Consider the following 16,086-nt stretch of genomic DNA (forward strand, 5'->3'; position numbering starts at 1 on the left):
CAATATAATTTAAAAAGTAATATTACTGATATATTTGCTATAAATCACATAACAGTATTTATTAAAAGAAATGAAATATTAATGTATATTCTCAGTAGTTTTAATTTGCTAAACCAGGTAGTTTTTCAAGTAATAATTGTCTCTTATGTGAACTGAGGAAAAATATAATTTCCAGCTTTATTTTTTCAATTGGTAATTTTTATTTTCACTAAATGTTAAGTATCAATGTAATCATTTATATAATAATAGATTAGTACACAATTGTATGTCAACACATTATTTATTACCTTAAACTGTCTGGAATTTATTATTAAAGGGTTGCACTTGCGTAAAATTTACTATCGTGGAAATTCAGCTTTTTTGCCTTTCGGCTAATCTCGTCCCTGTTTATTGCTAAACTTGGTAGTTTCTTTCTTTTAAAAAAAATAAATAAATAAAAGCATTAAAATCCAAGATTAGTAAAAATTTATTAAATTAAATCCAAGATTAATAAAAATTTATTAAATTAAATCCAAGATTAAAAAAAATTTATAAAATCCAAGATTAGTATTGGGTATAAAAATTTAGCCAGTTGAAACATTTTAACAAAATACAGTAGAAAATGTTAAAAACGCAAACTGAAACATAAAGCTTTGTGTTTTATGGGATTTTTTGTTATATAGATTAGGGGTGCACAATCTTTTTGAGTGAAGGGCCACTTGCACAACAGGTTGACTTACAAAGGCCCGCACACGTATTTAGGCATGTTAATGGCAAATGTAGTAATATTTATTTAAACATTAGGGATCTAATTTTTTTATCAATAAACTTAGTAATATATTTGTAGAAAATTAAAGGCATTCAATTATTAGAATTCATTCAAAAATGAAAAAACTAATACTTTTTTTTAAAATTTCCATTTTTATCTTATCAAAACAAGATTTATCAAAATGAACAAATAAAGTTATTAAACAAACAATGGAGAAAAGAAATGGTTTTTAATCATATCATGCAATCAAAAAATTCATTTAAAATCTGAATAAAAAAAAACTGAAATGCTTTCAGGATGGAAGTGGGAAGAAATTTAGTACATATGAAGCAATATAAATTCAAATTAAATATTTTAATTGAAGAAAATTATAAAGTTCAAACAAAAGCCTAATATATAAAAACAAAACTGTTATAGTTCAAAATAAAATTCAATGCTTATTTACTTTATTATTGATTATTAGATTTTTTTTTTATATAGTAAACGATTTCTTTTTTTTACTGAAAAAGATCACTTAAGGAAGAAAAAAAAATTTAATTCAAAATTATAAATAGTGAGTAGTTTAAAAATTCACATTTTCTGCCTCTGTCAATTTCTCAGGTTGCAATAACATTGCATTTAAATTAGGGATGTAACGTAACAAGTATTTGGCCCTTTTGTTAAAAATTCAATTGATTGAGTGATCGGCCAAATATTCAGCAGAATATTTTTAAAAAAAAGTATTTTTTAGTTTGTTTTTTTTAATTTGTATAGATAAGATAAAGAATATAAAATTGTATTTTTACATATATTATTGCATTGTTTGTTATCAGATAGTTTTTGCACAAATTTGTTAAATTTTAAAATCTATGTTTCTGCACATAGCTTGCAAATTTTTCTTCTAGAAGACAAATGTAAAAATGAAGTTTGAAGAGTTAAAACTACTTACTTTATACTGAACCACAAGTTTTTGCACTTCTACTTTTTAAAAATTTTTTTTTTATCTATTCAAGCAAGTCAATTTTGTCATACTTTCAATACTTATAGTTAAAAATTGACAATGATTTTTTTCTTCATTTTTGCTGTTTTTATTATATTGCAGCATTCTAACAGAACATCTTATACTATTAATTTGTTGTCACTTTTTCCCTGTACTGTAATATTGATAACCAGTAACATAGAGAACTGTGATTTTCAGTGGTAAGTTTTATTTCAGGAACTAAGTACAATTCATTTTTTTTTTTTGGTTTTCTTTTTAATTAACTTTTCTTTATATAGGCATTTTTATTGTGAAACAGCATTTTTTTTAATGAACTTTATTTTATAGCCATTTTTTTTCCTTCTTAACATATGACAATGTGAAAAATTTAAATTTAGATTTTCAGCATTTTCATTTAAAAAATGAATGTTTTTTTTTATAATTTTTTTTTAAACTTCTCTTTTTATAGACACTTTTATTATAACGCAGCTATTTTTTATAGCATTTCTGTTAGACTTTTTCCTTGATTCTTGTCTTTTTTCTTGAAACTGAGATGTTCGGCTTTAAAATTTTCTTTCGAAAATTAAGATAAATTTTTATTTTCACTTTTGCGTATAGTTTTTATGATAGCACGACATTTTCAAAAGCATTTCTGTTAGGCCTTATTTTTTAGTGTTTTATGAATAAGTTTTTTCCGGAAAATATTATTCTTAGCATTGAAATTTTAGTTTCTCAGTGTTGCTATGCTCTGCTAAAAAAAATTGCCATTTGGCTCCGAATATACGGTATTCAATTTTTTTTTAATCCGAATATTCGGCATTAGACCACAATTCATCACCACATTCGACTAAATTACATTCGTTGCAGTGCCGAATACCTTTTGTGACCGGAATACCGTATCAAAAAGTGATTATTTAAATGCGTGAATAGAAATTCGCATGTCGCGAATAACATCATGGTTGAATAACGGGAACGTCAAAATCGCGTGGAAATGTATAGCAATAATTGAAAAAAAAAAAAAATCACTTAAATTAATGCTGGACTCAGAATGAATAAAGATTGTCAAATGCGCAATTTAAACATGTCGTAATAAAATTATCAGAAATTTTTTATACTACGTGGGAATGCATAGCAATGACTGCCAAAAAGAATGGTTGAAAAAAACAAAGCAATAATTACTAAAATAATTCGGTACCATAAACTCTGTTCCTATAAAGTGCGTCAAAAAGTGATTACTATTTAAATGGGCGATCTGAAACTCCTGTGTCGTAATATAATATCATAGTAAAAAATTCGGGATTTTCGAAATTACGTTGAAAAGCGGAAATAACTGCTTAAAAAATCATTTAGATTTACGATAAAATCGCTTAAAGAAAGGGCGTTGAACATTTAAGAATCTATTAAAATTGAGCGTGTCAAAACATGATAACTCAAAAGTGCAATTAAAGATTTTCCACTTTTTTCTTATTTTTGAATTTTATAAAATTCATTGTGTTTAGAAGCTCTCACAGGCCGCATATGGTCACCCCTATTATAGATAATTTTACTTATCTTTAACTTACCTACTAAGTATGGCAATATTACTGGGACAGATCAATTTTAAAATAGTTTTTAGATACAACTCTTATCACAAACTATGCATTTCATTATTTACAATAAAAAAAAAATTGAAATTTATTGATAACTTTAATATTTTTTGTTATTTATTATCCGGGGTGTGTAGCGTTTTTAAGAAGTACTTATTTTCGATTTTTATTTTTTAAGGTTGGAGAGAGGGGGACCTTTCAACAGTTTTTGCTCAAGAATTATTTTCGAAGTTTTATTGCTTTCAAAATCTAAGTTCTAATTTTTATTTACTAAATTGATATTTGAGGTAACCTCTCAATTTTTTCCAAAGGTCTAAGCCAAAGACAAAATACCTAATTTTACATATTTAGTGAACCGTGTATTTTGTTGAAATTTACCCCTCCTGGGGGGGGGGCAGTTTTCAACTGGTGGTAGGGCACATTTCAACCATCGAAGAGAACGTAACAAGATCATATATTTTGGAAAATTAACTTCATTCTTAAAATAATAATGATGAATGAACATATTGTATTGATTTAGGTTTTTTCTACATTATTTTGTCTTTAATAAAATCAAAGTTTATGGAGAATGTCATGAAAAATACAGCTCGAGCTGTTCCGCCACTTAAACTTGGTTGAGGCAGTTTCAATTTAATGTCATTTCTTTCTATACTATAATATCCTCTTTTACTGGAAAATAAAGCATTGATTATCATGCTTCTTCGCTCTCTTGAAACTACCTGCCCCAACCTAACGAGCTACCAGCTTGGCAGCAACATTCGGAGCTGGAACAACTGTTAAAGCTCCAGTTTCATCCAAGTTATATATTTGATCGACTGTAAAATGACCAGAAGTAAGAGCTCTCTCATAATTGTTAAAAAATTCTTCAACATTTTCTTTATTAAAAGCTGTAGCTCTTTCGAAGCTTGTGCTTTCCTTTTTTCTTAAAGTAAGCTGTGGGTGACGCTTCATAAAACCTTAACCCAGTCAATTCCAGGCGTTTCATTTTTGTCCCAGCTACTTGGAATTTTGCAGTTGAAACGCTTTGCGTAATCATAGGCAAGTTGTCGAACTTGTCTGTAAGTTAGACCATAATTGAGAATTGAACATGTAATTATGTATTCACAAAGCAGGGTTTCTCGCTGGACGTCAAAAACTTGTTGGCTTGTGTATTTAGAACTGAAGCATTTTGTGTTAGTTGTACATTGTTTGGTTTCGCCAACCAAACAATTATTTGACTTTCTTTTTTTTTAATCTATAAAATAAAGCTGAAAAGTCCATTCCAAATAAGTCTGCTGCTGCTCTTAAGAGCAGATGCACTATTTCTGACAGCTTCCATTGCTTTTTCAATGTTTTCTTCGCTAACTTCTGGTTTAGTGTCCTTTTTTTTATATGTTTGCACCATTTTTATTAACTGTAAGAAAGTAAAATAACGGGATTGAGCATTTGATTAAATATAATGTTACGTCGTAAACTTTTCAATTTTCTTAAAATTAAATTATTTTCATTCTTAAATGAAATTTTCTTGAATAATTTTATAAAATTTTAAAATAATTATTTTATTGACGCTTTTAATGAATTCTTTGTTAATAAATTTTATTTTCAACAACAATGCAACTAACTAAATCTTGATTTTAATCTAAGCTCTGTTGAAATCTGCCCCCGGTATGGACATTTTGGTTAAAGTATTATCAACCACTTAAAAAAAAAGACTTTTTACTAATAAATAATGCAGTTAGAAGCAGAATTAAATAAACTAGCAGATGAATAAATGTCACTTACCTTATTAAAAGATTACTGATAGATAAACAGTTTAAAATCAAAACTGTCATTTTACTTTTGGAATGTTAAAACATGTTCCACAGAGTAGCAAAACAGTGGTAAAAAGAAAGTGCTTAAAACTAAATGTCAACAGTTGTGCATAATTAAAGCTTATTGTCTGGCATATTGGCCAATCATCAAGCAATATTAGAAGGCAGAAATTCTAGTTGTTGAAAGGTGCCCCGTGTTGAAATGTACCCCCTCTCCCCTACTCTTTTTTTGTTAGGTGTTCTTAAAAGTGCTTCATTTTCCCTTTTCCAGAATAAGATTTTTTTCTTTCTTTCCCACGTAAATTTTCGCCGTGAATTACGCAAAAAGCTTGGTTTTTACATTGTTCTTTGCAACGTTTTTATGATTAATTTATATTTTACACACCACAAATCATTACATTTTGCCACAATCCATTTCGGGGTATGAAAGTGACAGTCAATTTATTTTATGAAAAAATTTTTATATTTTGCATATCCGAACACTGAACTGAATTCGGTGGGAAGGAATCTCGTGCAATTCTGCTGCATTTTGCAAGAGACTTACAATTTGAGACTTCATTTTCAACCCTCTAAAATTGAACCAAAAATGAAAAGAAAAAAAAAAATTTACTGATCATGAGAACTAAGAATTACCAAATCCCCCTCCCCCATTAGCAAACGAAAATTTTATTTCTCTTATTAATTTAATCCTTGGTGAGGCCTCATTATCTTTGTCACTGACAAGCTAATGACGTTCTCGTGCTGTTCTACATAAGATCTGTACCATAATGCTTGATCTTGACTTGGGGGATCATTTACTAATTTTGTATTTTCATGTGTGTCCAGCAGTTAACAATCACAGATCTTTATCTCAAAATTTCCATTTCTCCATTTATTTATTTAATTTAAGAAAGAAAAGAATTAATAGAGATTTTTAATTATATGGTACCATCTACTAAGCAAATAATTTTATCTTTTTTATTGTATTTAATTTTTTTACTTATTACTTTTAATTTCGTTTATGGTTGTATTTTTAAAATTTTCAGTGCTCTTGAGTTGTTTAATGAAAATACTCAATATTTGGAGGCTAAATTTTAAAAGTATGAAGTTAGAGGCTTTTCACTATTTTAACATATAGCAAATCTTATCACATTTAAAAACTTCACACACTTAAAAGGCTTTTCACTTGTAAAAAATCTTATCACATTTGTCATTCCAAAAAGAAATTAATTTGTCTTTTTATCAACAATTGAAACAGTTGAAAATATTTAAATTTGAAGAATTGAATTGATTTAAAAACAATTGAAATAAAAAATTCAATAATCTTGCATTTGTTAAAGTTCTGACTGAAGGGACCATATAATACTTTTCTTCTGACAAAAATGTTAACCTTCAATACTCATTATATTCACATTCCTAAATAATTTAAATTTTTATTAATTTTTTAAAATTTTGTTATTAAAGAAATTCTGAACCAAGTTACAAATTTTAATGAAAATTTAACAGGCACCATTCACTAATTTACATTTGTAGTATGCATATATTAAAGTTTTTTAGTTCGCTTAATTTTTTGCATGTCTTTATAAATTCAGTATGATCAATAATATTAATCTTGTTAATGGTTGAATGTGCTTTCATAAGTAGGTATAGGTAGCTTTAATTTAAATTTAAAATATACACCCAATAATTTTTTAAAATTATAGTTTAATTAATTATAAATGCGAAAAAAAATTTTTTTAAGTAATTAAATAAAGTGATTATTAATTTCAAAAATGGAACGAATGACTCAATATAAAGTATATTTAAAATTGTGCATAAATTGTTATTATGATGGCTAATATAATTATGAAAAGAGCTTTTTGTTAGAAACTAGTTATTTTATCATGATAGTGTAAAAGTCTTTGAAAATGTTTTTGCATTTTGTTGATAAAAGAACTTTAACAATAGATCGAAAAAACTTTTTACTGCTTATATTCAAATTATTATTCTAATTTTTTTTTAAATTTTTGTTTTTTTAAAAGTGCTTAAAAGGTGCTTATTTTTGGTAGAAAAATTTGGTTATACACCCTGTTATCTTTTTCTACTGTGTCTAAAATGTGTCAAGCGTATTTATTTTGTATAATACTGCTTCATTTTTTCGAAATTGGTGTTGTTCCTTATGCACATAAATTCAGAAAGTGATATAATAATATTGGAAAATTTTAAAATTGTAAATTTAATAAGTATTTTTTTAAAAAATTTATTTGGGTTTTTACTATTTTTCAAAATTTCTGCATGGTTTAATATGTCAAGCGTTTTTAGATAAAATGAAAAACTTTTTGTGAACACAAAATCTCAAAAAACTTTCTATAAACAATTTACTGATTCTTGTAGGTTTTTTAAAAAAAAATGTGTGTTTTTTTTTATAGTTATTGCTGTATTGTGATTTTGAATATCTCAATATTTTAACACAATATTACAACTCGTAAAATTCGATTCTGTTTTTAAAAAAATTGCAATTTAAAAAGTAATTACGTATTTTATCAAAAAGAATTTAAAAAAAAAAACGAGATGTGTTAATTTTTATTAAACGTGGATCCCTTTTGCAGAAAAATATTTTAATACGCATGCTCAATTCTGTAGTCTCATGAACATGTGTAAGTTTAACCACACATACCCAACCTTTATTTTTTGTAGTCACATGATTTAAAAATCTCATGTTGCGATTCGCTAGTTTTAAATATCATACGTTTTGATTCTTCTTGCAATTTAAAAAGTCACACATCGTGATTCGTATTGACATTTAGGTGATTTAATAAATCATCCATCGTGATTGGTATTCGCGAGGTTTAAAGGGAACACCGCGATTCGTAATCAGGCGGTTCAAAAACCACATCGGGATTCATATTCACACGTTTTAAAAATCATACATTGCGAGTCTTCTCGCAATTTAAAAATCACACATCTTGATTTGTATTTACGCATCGTATTTTTTATTCACGCTATTTGAAAATCACACGTAACAATTCGTATTCAAATGATTTAAAAATCACATATTGCTCTTCATATACTGTCGATTTAAAAATCAAGAAAGGAAGAGCATCATCAGGGACAAATTCCAAAAACTGATTAAGTTTAATACTGCCCACAACTACAGCTTCTGTAGAAAGACTGTTTTCCTGAATGAATAGGGCATGTTCTAGACTGTGGAGCAGTCTTTAAACAGAATCATTAAATTTTCATTTAATGGCCCGAAAAAGCTATCATCAAGTAGATAAAATTATCACAATATTTGAAAAATTTGAAAATTTTAGGATAACCATTAAGAAATATTTTAAGCCATTTTCTACCTACATGGACCATTTTTTATCATTTATGATCATGTGCTGGAAAATTATTTGTATATCCTTAAATTTGAACTGTAAAAAAGGGAAATCAAGATCAGTATCGTAATGTAAATTTTAATTAGTAGTCACAATTAATTCATATATATATGAATTAATTGTAAATAGTGTCATGTTAAAAAAGTATTGGCTATAAAGAGTTGTAAACAAGTATCTTAATAGTTTTTTATTATTTAGGAAAATAGTTCCTTCAAAATCTTTTCTTTTTCTTTCCTCTCTCAACCCCTTCCTTCCTCTTATGATTTATTTACAATGTTTTAAAGTTGGAGTATATTTCCAACTAAATGTTGAATCTTATTATGCCCTGCAAAGGTTTTGTTTTAATTTTAATCATTTTTAATTCTGCAAACTTTCTTTAAACAGGGTTCCCACGGTCCTTGAGAGTCCTTGAAAGTCCTTGAAATTTTTTTTGCTAAATTTAGGTCCTTGAAAGTGCTTGAAAAACATCTTAGGTCCTTGNGCCTGTTGTGGTATAGTTAAAGTATTTAACTTGCATTTATTTTATTAACTAGAGTATTTAATTTTTTAAAAATTTAATTCTATGAACATTAAAAACTTTTAATGTTAAAATTTATCTTTAAATGGACTTCAGTATTATGTAATGTGATAGTGTGTTAGAATTATGTAAAGAAAAAAAAAAACATGAATTTTCCCATTATTTTAATTTTTTTCAGTTTATCTGAATTTATTTCTGATAATTGATTTTGATTTTCTGATTCTGTTTTTTCCCTAAGTAATCAGTTTCACAGTTTTTAATTTTAAGCATTTAAAAGTATTTAATTTCATGCAAACATATTACAAGGTTAAGTGATAAAAAGAATTTAGTGGCTAGAATAATGTTTATATAAATATTACTACCTATATTTGCTGTCAACATGTATGTCTAAATACTTGGGCATGCTGCTCTTCATTGGTCAATCTGCTCTGAATGCAGCCCTTCACTTAAAAAAGTTGTGCATTTCTAAATTAAAGTTTTGTAATGTAAATGAAACACATTTATAGTAAAACCTTTGTACCAAATTTTAATAATGCACAAAGATGGTTCATAATATTATTACCTTGTATTACATTCTGTGCTTTTTCAAATTAATTACATAAAATGTGGTTGGGATATTTTGACAGTTCTTTCTATATTCATAAAAAGTGGTTTCACTACCGCTTTACCACTACAGTTGTTCTGATTTTGAAAGAATTCATTAATTTTTTAGTTTTCACTTATTTAAAAAGATATATTAAATTATTGATTATTTAAGCTAGATTGTGCAATTATGATTTGTTTAAAAAAACATTTTTTTTTTTTTTTAAATTTGATACCTAACTAACTATCCTTTTGATGTTTAAATTTATAAGTTACTAATTGATTTACTGAAAAGACATTTAAGGTGTCCTATGTCTAACTTTTTTTCTTTTTCAGATTATACTATAAAATGCCTTTCAAAAATATGAATATCTCAAACGAAGTTGAGAGTAAAGATAATTCTAATGTCATTAGACATGAATCCACTAAAAATGAAAATGTAGCCTATGGAATCACCGATCTGCCTAACAATGATGACGTGTATACGAGCTATAAATCAAATAGTTTTGAGGGAAGTATTATTACGCCCGAGATGTTAAAGGAAGAGCAAGAGTTGGAACAAAAGGCTATTTTGGAGGAGCAAGAAATGAAACGCCAAGTTGAAGAGGAAGAAAAGAAAGTTGCTGAAGAGAAGTGCTACAAGCGTTTACATCTTTTGTTGAGTCGTAGCAGTATTTACGCTAAATTTATGGCCGAAAAATTGGAGAAACGTGAATTGAAACAAAAGGAAAAGGAAAAAAGGCAGAAAGCAAAATTGGAAAGTAGTAGTGCAGGAGAAAGTGAACTGAAACGAAAATCAGATGATGCTGTATCTTCATCTAAGAAAAGAAAGGTGCATAAAACTGAAATTACAGTAGTTGATGTTTTTAAAGAAAAAAATATGCTCAATATTGAGCGTCAGGAAACTACTAATAATGCTGATTTGGAAAAAGGCTGTGTGAATAATTTAAAAGAAACTGATCTAGCAGACCGTCACCCCATTCTTTTTTATGGTGGGAAAATGCGTAATTATCAAATTGAAGGATATGATTGGTTGAAAACTCTGTATGAACATGGCGTCAATGGAATTTTAGCTGATGAAATGGGATTGGGAAAGACAATTCAGGCTATTGCATTTATTGCATATTTGATTGAAATGAAAGTAGCTGGTCCCTTTTTCATATGTGGTCCTTTATCAACCTTGCCCAATTGGTATTCTGAATTTAAGCGATTCACTCCTGATATACCTGTCATACTGTATCATGGTCCACGTGACGATAGGGATTATCTCCTTCGTAAGATAGCTAAGAAAGTTAAAGTAAATGAATCATTTTCTTGTTTTCCAGTGATTTTAACATCCTATCAAATTGCATTAATTGATGCCAAAAAGCTCTCTGAAATTGATTGGAAATCCATCACCATTGATGAAGCACACAGAATTAAAAACTTCGAATGTAGACTTGTCAAAGCTTTGAAAACATTTCATGCCGGTCACAGATTACTTCTTACGGGTACTCCCTTGCAAAATAATTTGGATGAACTCTGGTCGCTGTTAAATTTCATTCTTCCTGAAATATTTGATGATCTCAAAGTGTTTCAGTCTTGGTTTGATATTAACAGATTATCTAAAAGTGGGGCAAATAATGAAATAGTTGCAAGAGAGCAAGAAAAACAAATTATTTATACAATTCATCAAATTTTGACACCTTTTCTTTTACGTAGGACTAAAGCTGATGTGGAGTTGCAACTTCCTGAAAAAAAGGAAATCATTGTCTATGCACCACTCACTGATTTGCAAAAAAAATATTACACAGGTGTTTTAAACAAAACTATAGCAAATGATTTGAGACCTTCAAAATACTTTGATCCTTCAGAAGTGCTGACAAAGAGGAGAAAGCCAGTTAAAACCGAATATTTTGGCTGTGAAAATGTGATAAATGAAAAAAATATTGCCTGTAAGTCAGAAGAAGAGCCTTGGGATCCTGATACCTTGGATGCAAAGTTGAATCTTAAACTTCAGAATCCTATGATGTGTCTAAGAAAAATATGTAACCATCCTTTCTTAATCAACCACCCTGTAGTTCCTGTTGGCGAAAAGTTAGTACAAGCTAGTGGCAAGCTTTTAATCTTGGATGCTATGTTAGCTGAATTAAAAAAACGTGGGCATAAAGTGATTATCTTCACCCAGTTTGTTTCTATGCTTGGCATATTAGAAGACTACTGTGATTTGCGAAAATATAAATATTGCTGCTTGGCTGGAGATATGACATTAGAGGAGCGTCAGGAGCATCTGGAAGACTTCAAAGATGATTCTACTTTTATCTTTTTAATTAGCACTAAAGCTGGTGGTCTTGGATTAAATATCATATCAGCTGACACCGTCATTATTTACGATTCCGATTGGAATCCTCAAAATGATTTGCAAGCTCAAGACCGTTGCCATCGTATTGGACAAACTAAGCCTGTTGTGGTATATCGGTATATTGTACAAAATACGATTGACGAAAGGATTTTGGAATATGCGACAGCTAAAAGGAAATTGGAGAAGGTGATCATACAAAAGGGTCGCTTCACGTCCAAAGATATGGCTCGTTCTCAACAAGCGATCACTCCAGATGAACTTTTGAAACTCTTAGACTCCTGTGATCATGCAGGTTTTGTGAAAACTAATGATAATTATGTCATTTCTCCTGAAGAGCTTACTAAACTGTTGGACAGAAGTGATATGCAAGGATGGGATGAGAATGTTAAAGGTTGAATTCTTTTTCGAACAAATTTTTCATTTGTAAATTTATTATTTTCCACTCAAATATTTTCTAAATTAAAAATTAAACTTTATCTTATGGATCAAGTAAAAATTTACAGACTTTTTATGAATTTTTTTTGCTTGTGATTGTATTTTAAATTACAAGTTGTTATTAAATTAGTTAATAAAATAAGTTATTTATTATTGATGTTAAAAAATTTTTCAAAACTGGAATTTTTTATTTGGCAATTGCAGTCAATTAATACTAACATTGTCTTGTAATTGAATATGCTTTTAAAACTTATTGTGAGACAATTGAAAGTCAAAAAGTAAATTTATGTTTAATATAAAAGTTTAAATACTGCAAATATTTGTGTTTTTCTTTTTAAAGTTTTTCTCATTTATCTGACAAAAATCGCCTGATCGCTGCTCATTAACACATAATATTTCTTACCAATTCGTAAAGTTAATTTAACAAACAACGCAAAAAATTTATTAACATCTTTTATTTAGTTTTTTTTTTTCTTTTTCCCTGTTCTTTTTAAGGGTAAATAACACATTAAACGCTAAATTAAAAGTAATTAAACCATTAAAAAGTATTTCAACAAAATCTTTTTTACTATTGACTAATATTTTGATAAAGAATATAAAAATTTTTACTTCCTCATTTTAATGATAAAAGATAACTAGAGATATTTATTATAGACATTTAATATCTAAATGTTTTTTTTTCTTCAAAGTGAGGCTTGTATGTTAGTTTGTTTACCTCCTTGATTGTTAGCATATAAAGAAATGTCAGAATTATTTACATTAATGTTCTTATTTAACAGTATACAATTTGTAGTATACTGTTAAATGTATTAATTAATTGTTCTAAAATATACTTTTGTTTTTCATTCATTGTATCAATACAAATTTTAATATAAATGAGCGTAAGATACTCGGCAATATATTTTTCTAATTAAAAAAGTTTTAGAATGATGAAAAGGAAAAATGGACTGCATAAATAAGCACATAAAATAGTAAAGGTATGCACTAGCAGTTTGAAAAACAAAGAATTAATTACTTTTTAATTGTTTATTCTAACTTGATGGGGCTTTAAACGTAGCAATATTCTAATTCATATATTGCTGCATTAAATAATTGAGAAAAAAATATTTTCAGTGAATTTAATAGTTTTTAATATAATATGAAAAATCACAATAATTAATAGAAACTTACTGCGTATATACAAAACAAATTTATTTACACTGACAGAAAATAATTCTAAAATTTAACTGAAAAAATTAATCATTCCTATTTATACTTTTGATCGCAGCAAACTTAATGTTATTAATANATCGAATAACCCGCTTAATAGCATAGATTTGGCTGGAACCAATGGTATTCCATTAAGCGGGGTTGACTGTAATTCATATATTGCTACATTAAATAATTGAGAAAAAAATATTTTCAGTGAATTTAATAGTTTTTAATATAATATGAAAAATCACAATAATTAATAGAAACTTACTGTGTATATACAAAACAGATTTATTTACACTGACAGAAAATAATTCTAAAATTTAACTGAAAAAATTAATCATTCCTATTTATACTTTTGATCGCAGCAAACTTAATGTTATTAATAGTAGTTAAAAATAAATATAGTTATTGCATAATTAAACTATTTAAGCATTTTTAAGAGACCTAAATTTGCTCACACTATTTAACATCAAGGATGGCTTTTTGCAGTGGAAAAACCACCTGTTAGAAGTAGGTTTTTTCTAAAAGAAATATTTAAACAGTTTATAATTACAATCAAATTTATTGTTAATTTTTAAGCTTTTTTTTGTATCATTTTTAAATAAGTAAACCTTAAAAAGAAAAGATATGGAATTTTTTAGATGAATTAATTAAAATGACTCATTTTCAATATTTTATATAGTAATATTTAATTTTATTAACAACACTGAATCGCATATTAAATGAATATCTAAACACATATTGAATTCTCAATTACAAATAGCATGCTAATTTTTTAATCAAATGTTAAGTATGAATACTTAAACCAACTCTTAAATAATCTACATATCTGCCAAGTCTCCTGTTTTTTAACGAAGACTCCTGTATTTTTCAACTATCTCCTGTTTAACTGTATTGTGTCAAATTTCTCTATATTTGTGGAAGAAATTTAAAAAAAAAATTTTTTCGTTAAAATATCTGCTGATGGAAAAATATTCTCATATTCCTCAACAGATAGTGCTATTGTCAATACTGCAGTATTTTGAAGACTCTGTATAATAAATGGTGACTGGTGCAGGTTAAATCTGTCGAGTCACAACGTCCTCCATGTACCCATAACAAATCAATCCCTCTTGGGGTACTGATCCAGGAGTTTTCTTGTCTTCTGGATTGGTTCAAAATTACAAGGCTACGGAGTTGAACTTTACTAGTTGTAACCCCAAAATTATGTCAGTTGTTCAACAACTGTTATAAAATAAAATAGTTTAAGTATTATAAATAATGGTTTAAAAAAATCTTCTTTAGATTAAGATTTATATAGATATTTTTTACTTCCCTAACTGTAAGTGCTTATATTATTTCCAGTTTTAAATTTCTCTGTTTGACTTACATGGTTATGCATGATGTATCAAAACTTAACTCGTAGCTTAAAAAATGTCCCTAGTAAAATATCCGTTATTTTATTTCTTCAATGTTGCCAGGCATGTAATATATATTTTAAAATTCTCCATACAACTAATAAATAATTAATAATGTTAAAAAAATAATAAAGTTAATGTGAGTTTCTTCCATTTTGTCCAGTTAAAGATTTCTTCCACTGTTCTGGAAAAAAAAATTATTCTTTAAGGAGGCCCTAAAGCCTGAAATGTTAAAAATCGCGGAACAGTTTCACAGATTAAATAGTATACTAAGAGTCTCGAATTTTTTCACGACATTCAAGAATCTTGTTAGCCAGAACCTAAAATGTTTATTTTTGGAAAATTAGGTTGTGAATTATTTTTAAAAGCGTATAAAAGTTTTGTTACATTTGAGTTGTAGTTCTGTTACTGGAAATTGGATGGCATTACAATAAATGTGAATTTACTGTTTGTGAGACCAATTCGCAAAAAAAGCATAAAATACATATTTATATTCTCATTAATTGTTGATTCTTTTTGTTTTAGGTATTAATACAGGTTGTTAGCTTTAATCCAATAGCAATTTTAAGACATTTTAATCAGTATTTAATTTGTGAAACTGTTCAGGAGAAAAGTCACTACGTGATAATTTTTCCAGCATAGAAAATCAGAATATTTTGTTTTTTTTCCTTGTTTACGAACGCGCTTGAAAGAGAGTTATTCAGGATATAGCGATTAGCATCGGCAGTTTTAATGTTTACATTGATATTGCTTAGTTTCCATTTATATTTGTTTCTTTAATTTAAATTCTAAATAAACATGTAAGTTGAACCAAATAAAAATCGTTGGTAATCTAGATGCTTGTTTTGCGATACCAGAAGACGTTCTTTACATATTTACATTAATATACATCATTGCGATACAATGATTTATTTACATCTAGAAACTGTTAAAAGATAGAATAGTTCTTTCGAGGTAATCAATTAGCTAGTATGAATTAGAATCTTTTTAGGAAAGGCTGAACTCAGTGGCCCCCTACCCCCCCAAGCTCTTGGGCGCATTCATCCCCCCCCCCCAAATTTGCAAACTTCCCCCTTCCATGTCAGTTTGTTCGAAATAGTGCTACTTTGCTTGCTCATAATATGACAATGCTTCTTTTATTTATGTACTAAAAAAAAAAATTCTCTCGTCTAAATTCCCTCCTCCTCCAAACTATTT

At 27.7% G+C, this 16,086-nt stretch overlaps 1 protein-coding gene across 1 annotated transcript in view; it reads left to right on the forward strand.

Annotated features, from left to right (window-relative positions):
- LOC107443808 (lymphoid-specific helicase) overlaps positions 1-12,615 on the forward strand; it is a 15,992-nt gene extending 3,377 nt beyond the window's left edge. Inside the window, exon 2 of the mRNA XM_016057806.3 lies at positions 9,859-12,615. Within this exon, the coding sequence (XP_015913292.1) occupies positions 9,872-12,259 (2,388 nt within the window). The 5' untranslated portion in view covers positions 9,859-9,871 and the 3' untranslated portion in view covers positions 12,260-12,615. The remainder of the gene's footprint in view (positions 1-9,858) is intronic.
- The last annotated feature ends 3,471 nt before the right edge of the window (positions 12,616-16,086 follow it).

Source organism: Parasteatoda tepidariorum, chromosome 2, assembly GCF_043381705.1.
Source record: "Parasteatoda tepidariorum isolate YZ-2023 chromosome 2, CAS_Ptep_4.0, whole genome shotgun sequence".
NCBI lineage: Eukaryota > Metazoa > Arthropoda > Arachnida > Araneae > Theridiidae > Parasteatoda > Parasteatoda tepidariorum.